This window comes from Fomitopsis serialis, assembly GCF_022376445.1.
Source record: "Fomitopsis serialis strain Sig1Antser10 chromosome Unknown B0H18scaffold_29, whole genome shotgun sequence".
Taxonomy (NCBI): Eukaryota; Fungi; Basidiomycota; class Agaricomycetes; order Polyporales; family Fomitopsidaceae; genus Fomitopsis; species Fomitopsis serialis.
In genome coordinates this window covers 176,705-199,106 of record NW_025954989.1, presented here as the reverse complement: position 1 = coordinate 199,106, position 22,402 = coordinate 176,705, and the positions used below count along the sequence as shown (strand labels likewise).

Genomic DNA, 22,402 nt, shown 5'->3' with positions numbered 1-22,402 from the left:
TTGGGAGAGAGAACGGCAGACGAATCAGTGATCTCCAAGGGTCACCTCTTTCCAAGCCTCGAGACTTGCTCGTACTTGAGCGTTTTAAAATGTAACGCAAGGCCGCGGCGCGACATTTGTCGTCTAGCAGTGAAAGTGTTGACATAATGCGTCGGGCGGAAGCGACTGTAGCCCGCCTATTGTCCTATGTATCCAGGCATATGCATGGCAACGACTCAATCTGACGAAAGGGTGTGTTCGGAAGGACCCAGTACATCTTGGGGAAGGACCCATGGGTCTAGTCTACTGTCAAGGACCGTCAGATGTGTATATCTCAAGGACAAGCACTGGGTCGAATGTGACGCACCTGGACATAGCCAAATGGCTTCCCCGCGCGATCATCCTACTGGACGAGACCGGCACGTTTGGAGCAGCACCGCATATGCAATTGGTACTGGCCTTATGAAACCCGCATTGGCTGGAGCCATGAACGATCTCACAGACATGGTTCAAAGGCAGGTGTCTCCTGCAAGCACGAAGGACAATCAAATGACGACAGCTAGGGTGCCAATGCTATTACACAATAGAATCGCTTGACGCACCTACAGCGCTGTCTCGACGTCCATGCTTCTGACAGATGCACCCAGAGCATTGCCTATACAAACAGACAACATATGCACGACCCGCGCACATGCCTGGACATTGCAGTGGCACAGGCCTCGGAGGCTCCCGGACGTCGTGGATGACCTTGTCCAAAGTCTTGGTCTAATCACCGCGGCTGCAGCCCGGTCCAAACAGCCCTATGGTGTTGTGGTATCCAAGTGGACATGTATGGCTGCGTTGCCGAGGTACAGACAGGCATAGTTCGCATTCGTGTAGTCAACGTGTAGTGCCGGAAACGGCGCGAGGATGAGGAACAATACAAGGCTGAGAGTGGGCGCCTAAGCGATGTTGATGCATGTCGGAGAAGAAACGCCCTGCTGCCCGCCATGGCCCATCGTTTCTCAGACACCGCTCACCTTCCAGCCCGGTCGCCGTGCGCTACCCGCTCCGCTCGATGCTCGTGCTCGCGTAAGACCACCCCGTACTCCCGACAGACACTCTAGGAGACGCACAGCGTCGGCACGCCTTCTCAGTCTGCAGGCGCGTCGTGCTCGTCACTGTCCACCTCACAGGCTCGGCACTATTCTCTGGCTATGGCGAAGGGTATCTGCGCTATAATTCCGAGTGACACCCCAAATCCTGCTGTCGACGACCCTATCCCGGCATACGCTCGGGCGTGGGACCCTAATATACGACGCCCCACCCATCTGCCAGAGGATTACGACGAGCGCATCGCCCCCGAGTACATCTTCTTCCTTCCTGCAGGCCCAGAGGAAACCGCGGATGGGTTGACCGAGTCCGGAGTGTACGTAGTCGCGAAGAAGTGCGACCACTGCGAACGGCTGAGAAAGGCCTGCACGCGTGCACGCCCTACGTGCCAGATGTGCCACGCTGGGAGACACGACTGCGTTACATCGGACACAAGCTACGTGCATCTCTCTGGACCCAAAGGAACCCGTCCCAGCCGCTCAAAGGGCGGTGTACCTGGACAACCTGTGCAGCATAGCGGTGTGAAGACGAAGACGTCGGCACGCGCACAGACAGAGGACGCGCCTAGCCCGAGGTCTACCGCTCACCCGAGGTTGCGCACTCTGAGGTTGCGTTCTTCCACCGCCTCCCGTGAATCTTTACCTCCAGACTCCCGCTCTCCATCGCCAACCCTCTCAGAGGAGCTTCCAAGGCGAGCCAAAACGGCACCACACGAGAACGAAGGGAGGCGCCACGACAGTCCAGCGCGCGGTAAAGCCAACAAGAAGCGGAAGGCCAAACCCGCTGACATGCCGACAGCATCCGCAGGCCCGTCGCGACCCAAGAAGTCAAAGGTTGAACCTAGCGCGTCTGGGAGCAGGAAAGCGTCAGCTACTCGCAAGAGGAAACGTCCTGCTGGCCGTGTCTCCTCTGCCAATGATAAGCGTGAGGCCAGTCTTTTCAAGTAGCAAAACAGTGTCTCATCCATGACTTCCTCAACCTTTGGAATCCAGACGATGCTAGCCCTTCGTGGACCGCTGTACAGCCCGCAATACAGTCGACAGACAGTAACCATGCTACTCTGCTTGAGCCATACGCATCACCCAGGATTTGGGCCAGTGTACGTAGTGTTCAAGTATTATGGTTGTCATTCGTCGAATCATTTCGTTTCTTCAGAACAAGGAAGAGCTACTGGAGGTACTTCCGACCCTCAAGAACGAAGTAAATGGGGTTGTCTGGGGTAACGTCGAAGCGCCTGTCTTGTTCCTCCAGGGTCCTGTGTGGCCCGGAGACCAATGGCACGGCCAGAAAACTATAGAAGTCACTATGTACGTACTCCGTAACGAGGTTGATGTGTCTATGTTGCTATGGAGAATAACTAAACATCCTACAGGATCAGGAGGCGCGTCCAACATCAGTTTCCTCAACAGCTCTTGGACGCAGGGCCGGTCAATCTTCCAAGTGCACAGGGTGACGACTTGACAATAGATTCCAGTAATCCAGTGCTGGCGATACCGGTTCCTGCCGCGGATCCACCGACAGTTCGTCCACAACCCTGTGCATTGCACCCCTCAGCGCAGCTTGATGCCCCGCCATTACCAAGCGACGAAGCCTCTGCGGCCCTGGTAGGCCCCTCCAATCCATCCCCGGCCCCAGCTTTGAGGTCCTCACCAGGTCTCGAGTCACTGTATCATCAGACAGTTCCAGCTACATCTCCGCATCCCGCACCGTTGTCCCTGTTGTGCGAGGCCTCATCAATGGCTGACAACCTGTCCGTAGCAGGGGAGCTGATCAAGGACCACAGCAGCCAACACACGACCTCGGTCCGCGGATCGCCTGTACGCGGTGCCGGACGCGACACTCTCAACGCCCCTCGCAGCCGCTCTTCCAGTGTGAGCTCTGGCATGAGCTACGACGAGGCGAGGGAGCTTTCCGGTACGCCGCGTCTGAACGTCGTTTCTCGTATATCGCTGATTTGCTTTCTGGCGTAGGATCTTCATACGCGACCACCTTGACCTCTGTTCTCAGCTGGAAGCCTGATTACTTCAGTCCGTCTCCGTCAGATACTCGGTTCAGAACGAGCAGTGTACGGGATGATCCCGAAGGAGGAGATCCTGCCACCAACACCGGAGACCTGAAGCAAAGCTTATTCCATCTTCACGCCACAAGATGGACCAAGCCGCTCGCGCCATCATCGTTTCCGAACAGTCACTTTTCTCATGCTAGCCATCGAGAAGATGGACCGCCCGCCCATGATGCGCAACCGAACCAGCCGCCGGCCTCAGCCTTGTCGCACCCGCTGCAAGCCTCCGACTTCGGCACTATGCCTCCCGAGTTCTCCGCGTTGCAAGAACACCATCAGATCGGCTTGCCAGTCGCTGTGGTCTTGTGCAGAGATTCTGCGCTCTGGAATTTCGATCTCCCGCCAAAATATGGATGTGTCTTCCTCGGATTTTTCAATATCGCACGTATGGGGTACACGCACGTGGACGCTGAACGTCTGCGTTGCCGTATACGACTGGAATGGACGCCAGGCGGAGACAGCGCTGACCCGATTGTCGAGCCGCCGCTCACGCCGTGGTGGATTGAACCTGACGGATCTGGAACGGACAGTCACAATGTCGACTCAGAGATGGTCTTGCACCCATACTCCTTCCTTCCACTCCACATACTTGCAATGTCTGCCTTCACGGACAAGGACCGCGCGATAGGCGTGTCGGAAGTCACGTCCGTCGAGGGGTGGCATTGTCAACAGTGTGGAAAGCTGAACGTCCAGCGGAACCTACGCCTACAGCGATGCAGCGACTGCGCAGTCAGTGCTTCGACCCCTGCTTGATATACCCTATTGATGTATGTTCGTTATTTGCGTGCAGAGAGAGAACGGTCTCCCTCCTATACGAGTTGATTGTGTGCGGAACCCACATCTGATGGCGCCGAGCAGTTGGCCGTGGGACAAGACCTGTGGTAATGTTGTGTCGGCTGGCAAGAGATTGTCAGATGGGTCGTGTACGCAAACCTACACGATAGATAATAGAGCCATTGTCAAACACATCTATACGTGTAATCGACCCGAGGTACAACGGGGCTCGTCTCGCCTTTTCACGGCTATTCAAAGAGACACGGAGCTGGTGCAGCACAAGGCGAGCGGGTGGCTGGGTGCAGGTGCGCATCCACTGTTACGTGTACCGCGGCGCGCCGCCTCATGTCCGCTTATGCGTTTCCCTTCTCCAGGGTCGCACTACATCGCCGTCTTCGGTGACGGTGTGATGTATGATATTCCTTGCACGCCGTGGACGGGCACCCCGTCATCTATTATCGATACGAGAGACGTATTCCAGGAGCGATGTCGCGCTGCTGGCGACTGGCCTTCATTTGTCGTCGACAAGATGCTAGTAACGGCTTGGATGGACGCGGGTTCGAGGAAGGTGCGTTATTAGCCGTAGAGTCGGCGTGAGTGGTGTAATGAGGGTTCCGGGCAGGGTTGTCTGGTGCCTGCGAAAGGCATGCGCATTGCTATGTACTGCCTCGGGGCAGACGTAGAGCTGTCGATTTCACCGAAGCCAATCGTCGGCAGCGAGGGGAAGACAAGGGGTATCACGAGGATCAAGGCTGACCTCGACACATGGATTTCATTGAACGACGAGGCAGTCGACGGCAGTTCGCGGACTCGCGACCAGAGCGTCCAGATCAAGGACGAGGATGTCGAAACTCAGCCAAATTTGAACTTATTGGTGGCGGACGACGCAGAACCACTGAAGCCGCAGCCCACGAGTGCCTCGAGCGGAGTCTCTGGCAAGCGCCCACCTCGAAACAAAGAGGCTCCCAAGGAGCCATTGTTTGTCACTCTCGTTCATGGCGATATGCTGCTATTTGATGGTGGTGACTTCGAGGTGCGTCGGATGGCATCTCCCATGGCTGATAGGATTTGACGAAAGCCTCGTACAGTATACCCTGAAACGGACCGGAATGAGCGTTGGTGCGCCCTCTTTTCCATAGCCTCACATTGGCAGTGATTGTCTCTGACGTTCTGCCATGCAGTGTTAATTGCTACAGATACCGAACAAGGAGTCTGAATCTTCTGCTGCTGTTGTCGATCTTGGAGAATCCTATAACTAAGCTATCACTATCTTACATCTTGCTTTCGTCGTTGTATTGCTCTATGCTCTCATGTATGCAACTGCTTTGATCGCCCTCATGTCCGAGTAAGCAATGGCCGCACACAGGCCCAGTGATACATTAGCGAACGCTCTCCATTACAACAAGCACGCAGTGGGTTCGAGACAGGGCAAAGTGTCACTGGCTCGAGCCTAACATCCCATATTCTACGGCGTCATGAGGTTTCGATGCGTTGTACGGTAACTACACGTCGCTAGTCGTAAAGTTGTGCTGACAAGGACCCGAAGTCCATCGACAGCCCGTCGTGCTTGATATCCACAGAGCCCACGCATTTCCTGAGCCTGGTCTTGATCTCTCGCGGGAACTGTTTCCCCGTCCGAGAAATGATCTCGATGGCGTGCAAGCGGGCCCCGCGGGCAGAACGTCCCTCGACAGCTTCAGCCATCCCGCGCAAGATCGTCAGTTGCTCGTCAAGGCGGGAGAACTTCAGATGCGTCAGCTTCGGGCATATGCAAAGGGATGTATCGTGGTCCACGCCTTCAGTGTCGGCGACACGGGATAGAGCGTTAAAGAGCTCTAACACCATCGAGTCGCGGATGTTGAGTTCCATCGTCGTGACAGTGGGCACGCAAGCGAAGATCTGCCTCCATTGTGTCTCCAGCAGTCTGAACGAGTTGGCAATGAGAGTCAGGTGGTTGAGGATCGGGAAGGTGATAGCGGCAAAACCGGCGGTGTCCAGAATCTCTGGAAGCCCACCCGCCTCGTGCCACTCCCACTCGATTCGTAGCTTATTGTCCACGGAGCGTAGCACGATGTGTGTCGACCATTCCAGAGCGCCGATGAGTCGAGTATGATGTTTTCTTGGGTGGCAGCTATGGCCCCTAGAGACGGGCACTGCGTCGAGAGATCGAGAGGGAGGTTATGATGACCGTAGAACTTCAGGTCCAGCGCCGTGGTCTTTGGGAAGACGAGATGATGAAGGATGCTTGCTATGTCCACCGGGACCATGGAGCTCAGAGTGAGTTCTTGGAGATAGGGAAGGTGGACTACCTCTGGTTGAGGGTCTCCTGCGTCAGTCATGCATCCCATGACGGCTGCGTTCTCCATGGCCCCAAGCAAACCGAGCTTCAGGACCTTCAGCTTTGGACAGTCCTTCAGCGCGGTGAGAAGGCTGCCGAGGGAAGGGACGAGCTGGTTATGAAGAACCATCGTATCCATGTTGCGATAGGGCAGCCACGCAAGCAGCACGCCAGAAAGCTCGATATCGCGAAGGGAGGGCAATTCACGGGAGAAGAGGGACAACCCGAGCACCTGCATGGGGGCATGCAGAGAGAGGTTGCGGAGGAGGGGTGCAGGGTTGCGGAACGTGAGCAGGGCAGTTATGTCTTCGCGCCGCAGCTCTGCGACATGAAGCTCGGCGAAGCGGTAGGTCTGGTCAACCAGTATGACACCCTTCCGCCCCCACGACGGATCCGGCTTCGGGTTGTTCGCAGAGCCAGTGTACTTTACGTACAGGGGCATGTCCCTTGAGCGTTCAACGTAGGCCTCTAGCTTGTGCATACTGGATTGCAGCGTGATCGACAGATAGGCCCATAACCGTGGCGAAGCGAGCGAAAATTGACGCCAATATCGACAAACATGGGATATGGGAAGGTAGCTCAGGTTGTTCCAGGATGAGTAGGCGTCGTAAAATGGGCCTCCCATGCTTCTATTACCAGTGACAAGAATATTTGGTGTAGGATGTCGTCGGGAACAAGAGCAATGGGTGCGATCGTGCCGTTGTCGACCGGATCATTGGTGAGGGTGTGTTCTTCATGAGCCATGGTGTGAGATTTCGTTCACGCTGCTCAGACAGCGTCGCATGAATACGAATGAATGCTAAATCCAGCTGCTCAGTGATCTGCGTACGAATCGTTGAGCGCGGCGTGCTGCCTATACGGGATCTCGTGAACGTACATTGTCATGCACGACTGATTGGATCGTGTCTGGACGCAACTGCCTACGCCGCACGTATATCAGGCGAGGTGTGTTGGTGGATATAACAATCCGAATTACGATCGCCTGGAGCCGTCTGGTGAGTACCTTCCCGATGTGTCGGAGACTCGGAGAGTGGGTCGCGGAGTGAGTAACGCGCAGACCACGTGACACGCGTCGCTAGAGACGCGTCGGAAATGTTTGGTTTGGCTGCAACTTGGCTGCAACCTGCCTGCAACAAGTTTGTCCGCAACGCCTAACTCACTCCCGTACACACCACCGTGACCCTGTACCCGTAGGACTCTGCAAGAGGTCGTCCAAACTATGTCTCATCCTGCTGTCAAAACTTCAATGTCGCCTCAACTTACAGCCACAAACATCCTCGACTGGCTGAAGCCCCCGCGAGGCGAAGCCCTAGCTAGACTACGAACCAATGGTCTTGGCCTTCTCACACTCACCATCTTCACAAATCTCCTACCCCTGCCGTCACCATGGGTGGCTATTGCGACGGTGCGCAAGAATACGCCTGTTAGCACGTTCTACTATGGGCTCTGTGCCCTCGGTACGTGGCTTACATTGCTGAGGCTCTCGTCTCGTATACTCACACCTCCTGTTTTTGCAGAGGTTCTGGCATTAGCGGTACTAGGGCTTAACATCCTTCAAGCATCCTACGCACTGAAGTATCCACGAACACAACCGACAGTCCCACCACTACCGCCTTCCCCAAAGGTCAACCATGCATCTCCGCGGAAATGGCACTTGAGGAACATGTCTCCAAATGTATGTCCACTGTCCATCATGTGCCAACCGTACCTTACGAGCATGTACTTGACAGCCTAGCCCGCAGCGTCAGAAGTCGTTCACCTACGCGCCCTCTCCAGCATCGACCCCCTCACGGACGCTGAACTACACCATACCTCCATCTGCAACGCCGGGCTTTGATTCGTCTTTCACATCGTCCATCGGTTCTGTCCCTCCATCCCCGGCTTCGCCACTCGCTGCATACAGAGGTAGACATAGCGTTGCATCCGGTCGTGAGTGCTCTTGCTTTTATTTCCATGGCTCGCCCGTTTGCTCACCATGCTGTCCGCCTGAATCATAGGTGCGCTTGACGGATCGCTTCTCAGTCGCTTAGCTCGAGACGATTCTGATGAGGACGAGGAGGATGACTGACCCCGGTTGCTGCGCTCACTGATGTATAGCGTATGACATGCCCCGAGTGGCATACCGTGCCGAACGATTGTGACACGATCTTGAAGATGTTGTAACGTCTCATGTCTGCATCATTGTACACTTGCATATTCATAGGGAATGCATTCACACAAGGGAGTCTATGTTGGGCGTGGGTGGCCCAGACAGGTACTGCGTTACTGTCAACTATAGAACTGATCCTCCTGGCCTGACGCCAGACCGCCAAAGTAACATGTCAGGGCCTTCAGCTTAGACCCCATCCACTCCTCTTCCACCTCGATCATCTCTGTCTTGGCCTTCTCCTTGCCTTTACCCTGCTGTCTCTGTGCGGGCACGTAGTCTCCGTCTTGCATTGTTTGCTCTTCGGCTACCAATGCGGAAATTTCGTCCAGTTTGACGTTCCGCGGCAAAAAGTACGCCACATTCCGTGTGATGCTGCGTGCGGTCTCGAAGAGCTCTTTACCGTGCACGGGCCTGATTGAGGAGAGGCTGAACTCATGCGGGGCTTGCTTGTCGTCGCTGCCACCAGATACATCCCCGTCTCCATCCGATGCGTGAGGTTTGTCTGTTAGATAGGACGGGCCACCCCAAGGCGGGCTAAGAAAGATGACGTCGATTTTCCTTCTCGACTGTGCTGCTCCTGATTGGGAATCCGGATCGCCGCTGTTTGCGTGTGCTGTTTGTCGCTCAACCAGTGTCCGCGCGAAAGAGAAAAAGTCGGCCAATATGAACTCGATGCGATCAGCCACCCCGTAGATCTCAGCGTTGTGCCGTGCCAGAGCCAGGCGGACGGGGGAGATGTCCAGAGCGATCACTGTGTAACAAACACCATACAGTCAGCCTCATACAATCGAAGACTACATGCAGATGGACGGTAAGGACATCTGAGAGCTGTGCGAGAGAAAGCCGGGGACGTACCTCGCTCACACGTCTTCGCAAAGGCGATCGCGTTCCCGCCTACCCCGCAGAACGCGTCGAGGACGACGTCGCATCGGCATCGTTCCGCGATCTGGTTCGCTATCCGCTCGGGCGTGACGCTGTACCAGCCCTCCTCGTCGAGCAAACAGCCGGAGGAGTAGAGAGAGAAGTAGCGTTCGCGCTGGGAGAAGTCTGCGCTCGGGACTATCAGCACACGCTGCACATCCACGCGTGGCGAGGAAACAACGAAGGACCACGTACACTTTTGAAGATGCGCAGGGACTTGTGAAGGATGCTGATAGAACGGGACCAACCCCCTCGCGTCGTACTGCTCCTTCCCTGGCCCGACCTTGCGCTTCTTCGACGGGCGGAAGCCAACTTCGACCCCGTCCTCTGCAGCTTCAGTGGCACGCCGTACGGTCCCTGTTGAAATTTCTCCTGGTGTTCTGTCGGCAGAGGGCTCATGCCCCGTACCACGAACGGAAGACACTGGATCTGAAGGCGGAGACGATGTCGCTGTGGTGTTCAACGAGCTCGGGCCAAAAGCATCCGCGACGAAGCGCGCCAGGCCAGACAGGTTGGCATTCTTCTTGCCCATGAGTTTTACTAGAAGGTGCGCTGAGAAATAACGGCGAAGGACACTGGAATGACAGAGGATTGGACGGGGCTACTCGAGTGCGACAATTCTTGGACAATTCAAACCTTCAGACGTGATCATGTGATAGCCTGGGCACGATAGTATAAAACATGATCTGAGGCTGGAATAGAACAGCCCTAAGTAGTGGGAAGACTGTGATTACACCCAGAGAGTAGCACAGACTAGCTGGATGCTATGTTATCTGTGCATGAGCATGAGTCAGGTTGGCAAGATTTTCACTCCGAGTCCACTGAGGATGATAAACCTGATTTGATCCTCAGTTCAATGCCTTGTTCAGGTTCGTTGAATGTGATGCTTCTTGTCGCAGCAATATGGGCTCGCATGTTGAGACTAAAAGCATATACATCAAAGACAACACAAGCATGTCCTATGAGATAAACATACAGCACAAGAAGTGAATTTGCATAGACTTCATAGTCATCAATAGTACAGTCATCATTAATGCCATTGCAGATAGCAGCTAAGAAAGTTCACCTGTTCCAAGTATTGCCCTGATGATTTCTGATATATATGTCTTGTGAGGGACATCAATGCCAAGGTTCTAGAGGAAATTATTGAGGGTTAAAGATCATGGCATGCAATATGCAACTCACAATAATTGCAGTCAAAATCTGGAGAATGCTTCAATTCAATGCAGCACAGTTAATTTGAGAAGTGTGCCAAGAAATTGAAACTTTTCACACCATAGCACAAATCCATGGCTCATGAGATAGGTCACAATCCTAGTAATAAGAGTGTTGGTTCTGTTGATATATCAGAGACCATGTCTGCAAGATTCTGGGACTTAAACCCCTTCCTACCTCTGATATTGAGTATGTTGGTCATGCAATGTGTAACACAAAGCTGCTGTGGTGAATACATCAATGACAATGTTCACTGCTATCACTGTGGCAGTAGCAGCCTTGGTGTTATATTAGCAGGAGTACAAAAGCTGAGAACTGAGAACACACCTGCTCATTTTGAACAATATCTAGTATGGATGTCTCAATGAAGCTACATGTTAAGAGAATCAGTACCTTGTAAGGATTAGTTCATTCAATGACACACAGCTTATATTCAGTCCCTGTTTGCAAAGGGAAGCCAAGGGTACCACATTGTCAATGCCAGTGACTTGTAATGCAGACTCTTGCAGAGCTGCTCAAAGTACTCACAGATACTGATCCCTGATATTCACTTAGAGTCAACATCAAAGCATCTTATCAGAAGTATACTCACCAGTCTGCAGAGCTACAAGCACCACCTAAAACCACATTCAGTGTTGCCAGATCCAGGCCTGATAAAGAACTTGAACCCACACTGAGAACACAGAAGGCATTGGCATGCCTTTTGTTAGCATGACTACAAAGCATGAGAGTCAAATTGGTGTAATGTATGCTATGACCACTCACAGCACCATGCTTTCCACAGGAAATAGCTATAGTATGGGATAATCAGCATCTGGTTCACTATGACATGGTGATGTGAAGAACCTTTGTACAACTATCTTGATCACATCCTGACAACACAAGTTGATTAGTCCCATATCTTTGACAAGTTGTCCATGGACCCAAATCATACCTCAGATAGCTGTTCAACCTGTGAAATGTAATTCAGCATTGGCTGACATGCCACCTAACAGAGCCATACCCCCATTGACCTATAGTAGTCAGAAAATAAAATGAGAGGGGGCCCATATGAAGCTTGTATAGTATGATACAAACTTGTTATCTAATTTGAGCAATGCAAAGATTTGTGCATGTCTTTGCACAAAATAGAACCACATTTGCTGTATTGGGCACAACACTGGCACATCAATGGCTATCACCAGGTCTGATGCAGAATATGTTACTACCTGTCCTTCTGCAACACATTTGACTGTGTCCAAGACCCTATATCAGTAAAATGATCAGCAGTGTGCACAGAAGGGCAAATAAATACACACCAAACTAGAATTACCTACAGAAATCAAATGTAAGACAGGTGAAGTTAACACCACATTGATGACTTACTATTGCCTTTGTAAATGGTTCAGTCCTTTTGTTGTAATGAAAGAAGAAGTACAATATCTGGGCACAAGTGCATCCATACAAACTGAGTGGGGAATAATTCAGCTTTGCCCACATGCAATAACAGTCATTAACTTACATCAGAGACATCAGTGCCCCAATAAATATGCATCCAATAGAGCTATTGAAGTTGAAGCCCAAGATTTCCATGATATGGGACCTAGGTAGATGCACAAACTGAAGTCAATGATAGTCTAATGAAAGCTGCCCACTTATATAGTGTGCCATGAGTGTTTTCACCTCCTTGATGATCATACATTTTATGTGGCACCTATACAGATTGTTATGATGTCTTAAACCTAAACTTCTGAATCCTGACTCGTCCTCTGACAAGCTGGACATATCATCAAATCAATGGTGATGCAGCCATGGGCACTGTGATAATTGAAATCATTAATCACCTGTTGGGGAGAGTTTGACAGTGTTCCTCTGAAACACATCACTGATCTGGCCACTATCCACTGTAGTATGTATCAATCAATTCTCATCATCCACGGCTCGCAGCGAATATCGAGGGTCAAGTTGAACAGGCATCTTGAGTTTGCATATGGTAGGCATTGGTAGCAGACAGGAGGCAAGTAACACACCTCGCGGAACATCATGATCTAATCTAATCAGAATTGTATGCGAGGGACACGCCGTGACCCGTAAGTTTATGAACGAGCGTCTGTCGGTCGCTCCCATCTGTCCGAGTCTTGCCCACACACTGTGACACACTGCTTGGCGTTCAACTGACGGTTCTTGTTTTCAATGTGCTAGCAGGATCGAATCGAACATTACTCGCCCCGTGTCACAGCCTCAAATGGAAGAAATCATCACGAAACGACTCCACATCTCCGGCCTCACGCCCGCCATAACTCCAGATGATCTTGCCAAACGCCTGGGCAGTTTCGGAGCGGTCAAGGCCATGGATGGTTTTGGTCTAACGGATGCTGTTGGACAGCCTCGCAAATTTGGTTATGTCACCCTAGAGGCGACAAAGAAGAACCTGGGTCGATGTGAGTCCTCTGCTCCGGTTTGCTCCTTACCTCCGCACGTCGTAGCTCGCTTGAACTCATGCGTAGGTATGAACCTGCTCAGCGGAGTGACTTGGAAAGGCACGAAACTACGTATCGGAGAGGCGAAGCCTGATTTTCGCGAGAGGTACGAGCACGGCATCTCGTACAGCCTTCCAGCTGTCTGTTTTACGGCCATTGACTGACGGCCCGTGTAGAATAGCTCAGGAACACGATGCTATGAAGCGCACTGCGTCCGATCCAGATGATGACCGCCCGACAAAGCGACGCCGGCTCCCTCGAGGTGTGCAGGGCGTACACGCCGCGGACATGTCCCTTGTCACCCCGGAGAACGTCGCGAGTCGTCCGGGCTGGCGAGTTACAGCCCTCGGCCGCATCATTCGTCCAATACGGATGCGTCCAGAACATCCTCTACCTGACCCACACGAGGCAGCTATCCCACAGGCGAAGGGCAGGGTTGCCCAGAAGGTGGTAGGGAAGAAAAAGAAGAGGGTCAAGGACCCACCTACACGGGCGTGGAGGCGGACTATCGATCCTACGAGATGGGGCTCGGAGCACCTAAAGGGCATGTTTCTAGAGAACGTCGTTGTTGCCAGCGTTCCCAGAAACGTGCCAGCTGTGATGGCCAGGGAAGACGCATATGAAGAGAGCTCAGGCACGACGTCGGATGGCGACGAGGCTGAAAGCGACAGCGCTTCCAGTACGGAACGATACGCCGGGAAGGAACGACAGTTGGCTTCGCCAGTCAATACTGGAACGTCGCGGCATGTATCGTCAACTCTACGTGCCCCTGACCCCGCTGTATTTTCCCGTACTGGGGTGCAAAATATCGCACAAAGCGACTTGAAAGAAGAGACGCAGAAATCACTCGGCTTGTTGCAAACATTGTTCGGAGCTAAGGGCGACGACGATTGGGGTGAAAAGGAAAGCGTAGGGTCAGCAGTCGATCAAGACGATCAGGCATCGCCGGAGGCAGCGACCATGCCTGCGGACCTCGTAGAGCATGAAGAAGACGAAAATGATGCGGGAGACGTGAATGAGGAGGGTGATGCTACGGATGCTGGGGCTTCAACAGATAAGTCTTTGCCCGATGCAGCAAGCACAGCTATTGCACCTATACAAGCTACTAAGCTCAAGGACCTGTTCGCGTCTAGGGAAGAAGATGGTATGTTCGCCAGTTCGTATAGTAGTGGCCTATCGCTCATGTTCGTTGCTGCGTCCTTATAGTTGGCTTCTCATTGCTGGGACACTTGGACCTCGATCTCGAGCTGGACGAGGAAGTCGATCTACATTTGCCCACACGGAGTCAGGCTCGGTCAGAGCCTGCAGCCTTACCACTGCCAACTGCGATACCTTCGCTGCCTTCATTTGACCCGAAGGCACCGCTGTTCTTCCCTCTACCTCCGGAGGAGCGCAATCGCGGACGCGTATACGATGTACTTGATCCGACAAATTGGAGGACGTGGTTCTATCGTACGGACTCTGAAGAGGATATACAAAAGCGGTGGGAAGCGGCCAAGGGCGAGTTGACGAGTGGGTGGAAGAGGCGACATAGGGAGGCTGTGAAGAGCAGACGGCGGAGAGGTGGTGGACCTGGAGACACGGAAGCCTGAGCGAAACACTGTTCATTCTGTTCGTGGCGGCCTGCTGGTGGTGCATTGCTTTCACCTAAGTACGTTTGATGTATTCACCTTCTGGTGCCTGACCTGCATTGCATACTAACTCGTTTCGACTTCGACAGGCCCGGGAGCTCCATCGGTATGAACAATCACCGCACACGACGCGCAGACGCGGGCCGTATGCGTGCCTACCTCGAGGGCACCATGATAACTCTGCGTGTGCCGCTGATGTGTGGGCGAAAGGATTAGTACCGCTACTCGCCCCTCACGCGACAGTCCGTCCATATGCATATTGATGATGAACACGCACTACTTGCATCAGTGGGTGCTAGTAGTAAGTAGATATCGCAAACCATGACGACAACCGGTATAGTCTGCCATGTTTACTCTACTGGGACCTTTTGCTCAATTTGAACGGGAAACATTCCTAGAATCATCTCCGCGCAAAGGTGCCGGCGTCTGCCATCAGTTTTCTGGCTTTCCCCGCCATACACTCACCCACACTGATTGCACGCCAATAACTCTGTATACGAGGCGCGCCGTCAGACGAGGCCATTGGCGTGCTGCGTCAGCGTCTCGATTCCTCGGAGTCGACGTCCATTGAGGCGTCCATGCGTGGGTGATCCGGGTTGAAACGTTGACCACGAACAGCTGGACATCGAATGTAGGTCAGCCAAGGCTAAGACACTCGACCAGTGTCTCGCAGCGGAATCTCCAGGGCCGCCGGGCCATCGTTTGCATGGGAGCACGACTTGTTGGCGATCGCAAGGGTGTGTAATGAGATGTCTGGGATCCATGCTCTTGTCCCGCAGAGTAACTGACGAGTCTGTTAGCAGGCAAACACTCATAATACTCTGGCATGACCATCACCATGTGTCGGGCTTCTCGTGCGCAGCCGCTGCGCGTTCGCCGTCGTTCACCCTGCGGTGACTATGGCCCTCCTCAGGTACTACTTCCGACCAGAGGCGAAGAGAAAGCTTCCCGTGATGGCCGCTGTACTCCGCCTTGATGCAGAGCAATTCTATCATCGATAGTGCTTAGGCGACCCGGATGAAGTCGGTTGGACCTTGTACTCATCGTGTGATGCTTGCCAGGACACCGACCGAAGAGTAAGTGAGTAAGTACGAGGTGTGGGAGCGGCTACCTGGTTTTTGGACTGTCGGGCTGGGATACATTGAGAGCCAGACATGGTCTTGACTCCATGACCAGCACGCCCCGCCCCTGCCGCCCCCCCCCCGTACGAGCAATGCATGCTGACATCAACACAATGCTAGCCTTGGTCCATAGTGGTGTTCGATGCCTTGCGCTGTCTGCCGAGCAACGTATATCACATACCTCTGTCGTATTCACTCTGAGTTACCACTGATTCCCGGTTGATTGTTCAGATTGTTGAAAGAAATGAAAACTGCACGCACATGGAAGACATTTCGACTGAGGCGATATCCGATCATCACAAAGCGAGTCTATTCTATATGACTATATGATACAAAACCGTCCGTGGGTCCAATCAGGTCTATGCGCGTCATCTATGAGGGTGATCTGTGGAAAATTAGCTATGCAATCGCAAACAGCATCTGCAGATCCATCGAAGTCGAAGTCTAAATCGTAAAGGTGTGGCATCGAAAGGGGTTTTGAGGTAACAGTGTTATTGACGCAAGGGCATCAGCATTTGCCCCAGAATTTGCCTCCTAGGACGTGATATCTGCAGATCATCAGCAAGATCACGGCGAACTCGATCGTGGTCCCTACACCGATGCCGTCAGTTGACCCCTAATACTCAGCAGAGGGCGAGAACACAACGCACCTGCGTAATACCCAACTGCCTTGTAACTGCCTGTCGCCGTCTGGATTGCCCCTGAGATCGGCGGGCCCGCAAGCGCTCCGAGCGCGAGGAACGTGAACGCCATGCCGACGCGGGCGCCGACGTCCCTGATCTCACCCATACTGACTATGGGCGGGGCGACGAGGGAAGCGAAGATGCCCGACGACATTCTGCACAGCGACGCGGGGACGTGGGTTGGTATTCTACATAGCAGAGGACAAGGATGCTAGACTTACCCGTAGAGAATGGCGATGACAACGTAACCAGCTGTGCCCCCCGCGAATGGCCATGCGAATGTCATGATGCCTGCAACGACATTTGCGGGTGTAATGACATTCAAAGGGCCTGATTTTCTATAGCGGTCAGTACCTCATCCTAGAAAATAGAACATGGAATGCGCACCAAACCTATCCGCGAGGAATCCACCCACTATACGGCCGATGAGCGAACCGGCGTTTGCTATCGGCAGCAAGTAGAAGGACAGGTTCTCTGGGACGTTAGTGCCCTGTGCGCTCACGTCGATGTACGTCAGGACGGTGTACAGCCCGAGGAAGTTGACGAACGCCGCGGCGGAGTAGAACGTGAACGCCGGGTTTCTGAACGCTTTGAAGTTCAGGAACGGGCCTTGCTCCTTCTTTGGCGGAAGTCGTCGTTCCGTCGTCTGGTAGGGGCACACCATTGTTCAGCGTTGAGCGAGATGGTGATAGCGAGAACACGAGACACCTACCAGGTTGCAGATGCCCAGGAGGAACAGAAGGATGAAGCCCAATATCCGCATGGTCCACTTGAATCTAAGACGCGCAATGAACATCATGCTAGAGCTACGCGCACGAGTATACTCCACGCACCCCACTTGCTCAATAAGATTGCGCGTAGCTATGGGGAACAATGCTCCGCCCACACTAGACCCTGTCGCAGTGAGGCCGTACGCGATGCCAAGCTTTCTCTTGAACCAATGTGGTAGAATACCCAAAGTAGGCCCAAAGATCGTCCCACATGCGAACTACAGACGTCACAGGTGAGCATGTATGCCGCTCAGCAGCGAATGTCAGACTTACGCCAACTGCAAGGCCCTGACAGAGCATGAACTGCCAGAACTCCGTGCACTCTGCTACGAGGAACGTAGCAGCCACGAGCACGGCGGATGCACATAGCAAGGGCCCCTTGAAGTAGCCCATGTCGAACAACCGGCCGAATAAGAGACCTGGAATGAAGACCAGCGCGTACTATACAGAAGTTCAGGTGAGCGGGAAAAAAATACGGTGGCATGCAACGCACCTGCGTAGAGCCTATCCAGGCAATGGTTGACGGGGGCGTGTCAGGAAGCATGGTTTCCTCATAGTATGCTTGGAAGACCTATACGTGGGTTGAATTCATGAGCAAGAAATGTATTGATATCATACCATGGCATGCTTACACCCCATGCGTTGACGAAACCGAAGGTAGCCCCAATACCACAGCCGACCTGCATCCATCGCCCGATGGTCAGATTCGATCTAATATGGATTGACCAAAGCAGTGCACGTACCCCGAGAGCCACCAGCCATGCTCGAAAACCACCATCTGGGAAGGTAACCTCTTCAGGTCGTTCGGTAGTCTGAACCTCCTTGGCCGTGCCATCCTCTTTCTCCCCCTTCTCTGAGACGACGCCTGCTTCCTCTGCCTTGCGGGTGACGTTCTCATCTGAGCCACGAATGGTAGTCTTGTCGATAGAAGACGCCCGGGTGTGGCTCGCCGGAGTCGCGCTTTCTGATTTTTCTGCGGCCATCGAGGGTTGCATCGTAATTCGTGAGGGATCGTCAAATCGTGAACGACGTGTCCGCAGACACTGCACGGAACCTGCTCGCGGGCAGTCAGTACTAGTCGGTGTTAAATGTGGGTATGCATGGGGCCAACACACGCACCGGTGCTCGTGTCGAGGAAAGCGGAAGAGCGGGGACGGGCTGCTCATGATGCTCGGAAGAGGTAGAGTCATTTTATTCTGGCTTGGGCCTGGGGATCGGCTCGGACGGCAGCAAGACGGCAGGCCCAAATTCCCCGTGGAGAAGACCGAGGCCGGGTGAAAGGTTGCAGCTCTGATCGGACGACGCAGACGCCTTTTCTCGACCACATGCTCTCATCCTCATCTCGCAATATCGCACCGCACTGCTGAGTGGCGTGAAATGCAACTCTCTGGTTCAAGTAATACCAGAGTCGGTTTACAGCCCCAGACACTAAGAATCTGCACTCTCCGAGTATCAGTGGAACAGAAGGGCCTGCTTCGTGAGACGGTCGGTTAAATTGTGCATCATGAGGTACATTGCAATTCATACAGTCGCCATTCAAGGGATCCGCTACACCGTCGTGATCCCTCCGATGCAGCCGAGAAGCAGAGCGTCTACCGTTCCGGCGGTTTCCCTCTCCAACCAGGCATCGAACTCCTCAAACAGCTGCATCGCCCGTCCACCGTGCGCCTTCTCCGCGACCTTTCCCGGCCACATCGCCTTCTCGTGGATGCCGACGAAGTTCACCGGGATGCGCGCGTCCGCGTCGTGCTCTGGGATCTTCACGACCATACTTAGGGTCCACGCGTCATGCCCGTAGAATGACGCTTCCTTGACGTGGTGGCGCGCGTACTCATCCGGCGGGTTGTCGTCCAGCGCCCATTTCACCACATGGGCATCGAAGGCGATCGCTAGCGTCCGATTCAGATCGTTAGTCATCCGAAATCCAACCCGCCGGGCACTCCACTCACTTGACCAAATAATGCCCGGGTGTCTGATCACCAGAGTGAGGCTTCGAGTGCCCGCGGCTCTGTCAATAGTGTCATTCGTCGCTGACACAGCGAACCCATGGTCGATCACGTCCAGATGCTCTGGCCTGAGCGGCATCTCGAACTTGTATGGAGTGAGCACCTGAGTCAGGTTCCGAGTCAAAGAAGCAGGCAACGGATCAGCGGCGCTTGGCAGTGCGATCGGGGAGATCGAGCTCACCGCAGAGACCGGATACATGACGTCCCAATCGTTGTTCCAGGCGTCCATGTTCATAAGCATGGGCACCGCGCCAGGGACACTCCACTCCTCCGCGATGCGCTGGGCGAGCTGCGGAAAGCCGGGCGCACTGTCGGCGGCAGCGATGTGGAGGTGCTGTTCTTGTGTCGTAATCTACACGTACGGGCGCGGCACGGATGAGCAAATATTATACATCATATTGGCAGCGGCGTCACTCACATTCTCCATGTGTATCACGAATACCCTCTTCTGGTGCATCTGATCAAACGGCGAGCGCATCGAGAAGACCGCAATGGTAACTGCGGTCGCCATTGTGCACAGGATCGTCGCGCGCGCGATGGTTCGTCGCCCGAACCGATGCACGAACGGCACCAGTAGCGGCAGCATGTACGCGCCTATACCCGCCACGATAGATGCAATGATATGTTCGGCAGGAGCCTCCTCGCCCATGCGACCGGTCTGTCGAATGCAAATCAGCTGCCTGGCATTATGCGCGCTTAACGCATAGACCCACCAGAGGCACAAACACGTCCAGTGTGATGTAAAACATCTGCGCGCCCACCGACAGGGGCGTGAAAATCGCAATCGCGTAGCTCCAGAGCGAGATGTCGTCGCTGGCCTTCGTCAGGAAGGCATTCAGGGCAATGGCGACGACCATGGGGGACGCCGTCAGGGCCAACACGCCCGCAGACCCGATCCCCAGCAGCTGGCCAGCACACGCCATGACCGACTGGGAGAGTATCACGGACACGAACGTCGTCCGCTCGCGAAGCCGGCCGAACAGCAGCTGCGACGCGAGAGCACCTGCATACAAGACATCAGTCAGAAGCGTATGACATCTTGACAACACTAGACATCTACCAGAGAGTGCTGCAGGCGCGTACAGCAATACACAGATCCGTTCGGACGAGAACCAGCTCAGACCCTTCCCAAGGCCGGTCGTCATAAGGACCGCGACTACATTCGCGCCGACGATTGCGCCGACGACCGCTGTAGCCACCGCTGCAGCGCTCTTCACGTGCTCTCCGAGCATGCTCTTCGTCCGCAGCGCCGGTGCCGGGTCCACGTACACCGCGCGCGCGAGCACGACCGAGACGGCGAAGAGCGCCGCGTAGACGATGTTGGCCGTCCGGAAGGAGTAGATGATGAACAGTCCGAGGAACTGGTAGAACACCGTGTGCGGGCGCGTGAAGCCCTCCGTCAGCCGCGGGAGGGGCGAGTCTGCGGAGGAGAGGTGGAGGAGCAGTCCGAGCACGTTCTCGCCCATGTGTTGCGCCACGCCGGGCTCGATGTTCTCTACGAGATCCTGGCGAGCACGCTCAGCGACATTTTCCCAGCCAGACTGTCGAAAACGCTACCTTGCGCATGTGGTATAGATAGCTGTTCCCAATCACGGCGATCTGCCCAACGTCGTCACGTAGCCGCGTCTACCCCAAGACGATGCACTTACGTCTAAGCCCGTAACGTTCATGTACTCTTGGAACTGTCGGAAGTCGGTGCTGGTAGCGACATCGCGTCATTCACACTGTTAATGTGCAGACGGAGGGACTTACTCCGAGAGGATGATTCCCGAGCTGAAGACCTCGCTCGCCACGATGGTCCCGAACGGCCTAGGTGCATGGGAGTACGCGCGGATCATCTCCTCCGAGGTCGCTTGAAAGAGCATCTCGCGCCCGGTGGTTCCGGCAGCTACAACGACATTGAGCACGTGTTGACAATGAGAAGCGATTGGCACACCTTCTAGGTTGACTGCAGCACGTACGCTGCACGCAACGGATTGTTCATCTCAACAGTAGGCTCGCAACAGCGCTGCGACTTACCTGTCTCTAATAGCGTGTTGCGTGGAGAACAAATGCGACGCGTCTTGCAAGGATTCTTCTGCGTTGTTAAACACTACATGCTGTGTGAGCTCATTGCCAAGACGCATTTCTGTGACGTACAGAATATAATGGCATGCGACGGCGACCAGTCAGGCGTGTTCACCAGCACTCTCATGCACTCTAGCATTATGCCCACCGAAAGCGCATCATCTGCAGCGCCCGGAGAGGGTAGGGTGCTGTCTACGTGAGCGTTCACCAATACTGCGTGCTGCTTCCCTTCCGGCGTGCCGTCCGATATACGCACGACAATGTTCGTCAAGTCGACATAGGTCTTGTACAGCCGGTGGCCCATCATGTCGAACCTAACAGACATCCGTGTCATCGAGCAAAACAGGAAACGAGAGACGGTCTACGCACCGATGAGCCCCGCTTCCTTGCTGATGCCAAACCTCGCATTCCAGCTTTTTTGTAGGGTGTGCACGCACGACGTCCTCACACTGTCTGCGGATGTCATCCGCCTGCTGGACCATCCACGCGTCTCCTGCCGCATGCTCGCGCGTCCCCACGGTTCGGAAGCCGATGTCCTCAGAGAGATACTTTGCATGCGCCAGCACGCGGGCTTCGGAGAGCTGAGGAAGGCCAGTGGCAGAGTTAACTCTGTTTGCGAGAGTCAGATACGAGGCGCAGCGACACTACGGACGAACGTACGAGTCAACGACGGGCTCCGGCAGGGCTTCGTGGACATGGTGAGCGACGGAGGACAAGTTCGCAGATGACCATGGGACTTGCCGTAGTTTACTCGGAACGCCAGGAGCGGCACGCCGACCAAAAGCGGGGCGAGGCAGAGCAGCGACTTGACTGGCCCCCATCGTGTCGGGGAGTGCGTGCTCATCATCGTCGTCAGTAAGGACGGGGCGCAGCGCGCGTGGGGTACCGGTAGGGCAGTACGTACGTCACACTGGTCTCGTACTCGTCCGATATTGGAGGTCGTTGCACCTATGCACCACGCACTCCTCCCTAATACGGCTGGGGACCAGACCAGCTTCGATTTGGCGCCCGTTCAGCGCCTGCTCATCTTGTGCTCATCCCAAGTTGCTTATCGTCTGGATCCGGGAACATTTCCTCCTGCCGCCACGAGCAGAACGAGGCAGAACGCCGTCTGTAGCTCTCCTTGTACTTAACT

At 54.3% G+C, this 22,402-nt stretch overlaps 9 protein-coding genes across 9 annotated transcripts; 3 read left to right on the top strand and 6 right to left on the bottom strand.

The window, feature by feature from the left end:
* The first annotated feature begins 977 nt into the window (after positions 1-977).
* On the top strand, positions 978-5,269 carry B0H18DRAFT_1004572 (uncharacterized protein). The gene is made up of 11 exons (XM_048028496.1): positions 978-1,579; positions 1,640-1,995; positions 2,064-2,170; positions 2,227-2,378; positions 2,444-2,985; positions 3,042-3,862; positions 3,924-4,212; positions 4,282-4,475; positions 4,530-4,940; positions 4,996-5,026; positions 5,089-5,269. Exons 1-11 carry the CDS (start codon positions 1,176-1,178, stop codon positions 5,121-5,123), a joined length of 3,342 nt encoding a protein of 1,113 aa, XP_047893964.1. The 5' UTR covers positions 978-1,175; the 3' UTR covers positions 5,124-5,269.
* Positions 5,248-7,233, bottom strand: B0H18DRAFT_1004560 (uncharacterized protein). Its single transcript, XM_048028495.1, has 5 exons — positions 7,123-7,233; positions 6,889-7,066; positions 6,764-6,823; positions 6,056-6,727; positions 5,248-6,026 (listed from the first exon to the last, which is right to left on the bottom strand). Exons 2-5 carry the CDS (start codon positions 6,987-6,989, stop codon positions 5,420-5,422), a joined length of 1,440 nt encoding a protein of 479 aa, XP_047893963.1. The 5' UTR covers positions 6,990-7,066; positions 7,123-7,233; the 3' UTR covers positions 5,248-5,419.
* Positions 7,234-7,361: 128 nt separating this feature from the next.
* B0H18DRAFT_1004559 (uncharacterized protein) lies at positions 7,362-8,477 on the top strand (the record flags this gene model as incomplete). Its single annotated transcript, XM_048028494.1, has 4 exons — positions 7,362-7,702; positions 7,763-7,920; positions 7,976-8,174; positions 8,243-8,477. Coding segments are annotated over exons 1-4 (662 nt in total), but the record flags the coding sequence as incomplete, so codon positions are not given.
* Positions 8,478-9,937, bottom strand: B0H18DRAFT_1004557 (RNA cap guanine-N2 methyltransferase-domain-containing protein). Its single transcript, XM_048028493.1, has 3 exons — positions 9,511-9,937; positions 9,250-9,441; positions 8,478-9,145 (listed from the first exon to the last, which is right to left on the bottom strand). The coding sequence occupies exons 1-3, from the start codon at positions 9,845-9,847 to the stop codon at positions 8,514-8,516; spliced, it is 1,161 nt and encodes a 386-aa protein (XP_047893961.1). The 5' UTR covers positions 9,848-9,937; the 3' UTR covers positions 8,478-8,513.
* Positions 9,938-10,017: 80 nt separating this feature from the next.
* On the bottom strand, positions 10,018-10,661 carry B0H18DRAFT_303759 (uncharacterized protein). The gene is made up of 6 exons (XM_048037466.1): positions 10,591-10,661; positions 10,501-10,528; positions 10,382-10,448; positions 10,292-10,316; positions 10,152-10,237; positions 10,018-10,088 (listed from the first exon to the last, which is right to left on the bottom strand). The coding sequence occupies exons 1-6, from the start codon at positions 10,611-10,613 to the stop codon at positions 10,069-10,071; spliced, it is 249 nt and encodes an 82-aa protein (XP_047893960.1). The 5' UTR covers positions 10,614-10,661; the 3' UTR covers positions 10,018-10,068.
* Positions 10,662-11,065: 404 nt separating this feature from the next.
* On the bottom strand, positions 11,066-12,270 carry B0H18DRAFT_303782 (uncharacterized protein). The gene is made up of 12 exons (XM_048037467.1): positions 12,193-12,270; positions 12,032-12,112; positions 11,896-11,977; positions 11,829-11,842; positions 11,739-11,775; positions 11,608-11,672; positions 11,534-11,543; positions 11,465-11,482; positions 11,377-11,402; positions 11,296-11,321; positions 11,123-11,245; positions 11,066-11,070 (listed from the first exon to the last, which is right to left on the bottom strand). Exons 2-11 carry the CDS (start codon positions 12,100-12,102, stop codon positions 11,160-11,162), a joined length of 435 nt encoding a protein of 144 aa, XP_047893959.1. The 5' UTR covers positions 12,103-12,112; positions 12,193-12,270; the 3' UTR covers positions 11,066-11,070; positions 11,123-11,159.
* A 374-nt stretch (positions 12,271-12,644) lies between these two features.
* On the top strand, positions 12,645-14,819 carry B0H18DRAFT_303671 (uncharacterized protein). The gene is made up of 4 exons (XM_048037465.1): positions 12,645-13,095; positions 13,166-14,133; positions 14,196-14,640; positions 14,710-14,819. The coding sequence occupies exons 1-3, from the start codon at positions 12,755-12,757 to the stop codon at positions 14,579-14,581; spliced, it is 1,695 nt and encodes a 564-aa protein (XP_047893958.1). The 5' UTR covers positions 12,645-12,754; the 3' UTR covers positions 14,582-14,640; positions 14,710-14,819.
* Positions 14,820-16,160: 1,341 nt separating this feature from the next.
* Positions 16,161-18,366, bottom strand: B0H18DRAFT_303645 (MFS general substrate transporter). Its single transcript, XM_048037464.1, has 11 exons — positions 18,314-18,366; positions 17,938-18,248; positions 17,827-17,874; positions 17,688-17,765; positions 17,468-17,635; positions 17,258-17,412; positions 17,137-17,200; positions 16,812-17,070; positions 16,646-16,754; positions 16,392-16,579; positions 16,161-16,332 (listed from the first exon to the last, which is right to left on the bottom strand). Exons 2-11 carry the CDS (start codon positions 18,187-18,189, stop codon positions 16,250-16,252), a joined length of 1,404 nt encoding a protein of 467 aa, XP_047893957.1. The 5' UTR covers positions 18,190-18,248; positions 18,314-18,366; the 3' UTR covers positions 16,161-16,249.
* A 376-nt stretch (positions 18,367-18,742) lies between these two features.
* B0H18DRAFT_1084873 (uncharacterized protein) lies at positions 18,743-22,111 on the bottom strand (the record flags this gene model as incomplete). The annotated part of the gene is made up of 14 exons (XM_048031849.1): positions 18,743-19,083; positions 19,144-19,303; positions 19,382-19,552; positions 19,619-19,858; positions 19,914-20,705; positions 20,758-20,799; positions 20,850-20,898; positions 20,953-21,088; positions 21,137-21,162; positions 21,220-21,292; positions 21,340-21,581; positions 21,637-21,876; positions 21,928-21,952; positions 22,009-22,111. 14 exons carry the CDS (start codon positions 22,109-22,111, stop codon positions 18,743-18,745), a joined length of 2,640 nt encoding a protein of 879 aa, XP_047893956.1.
* Positions 22,112-22,402: the final 291 nt, after the last annotated feature.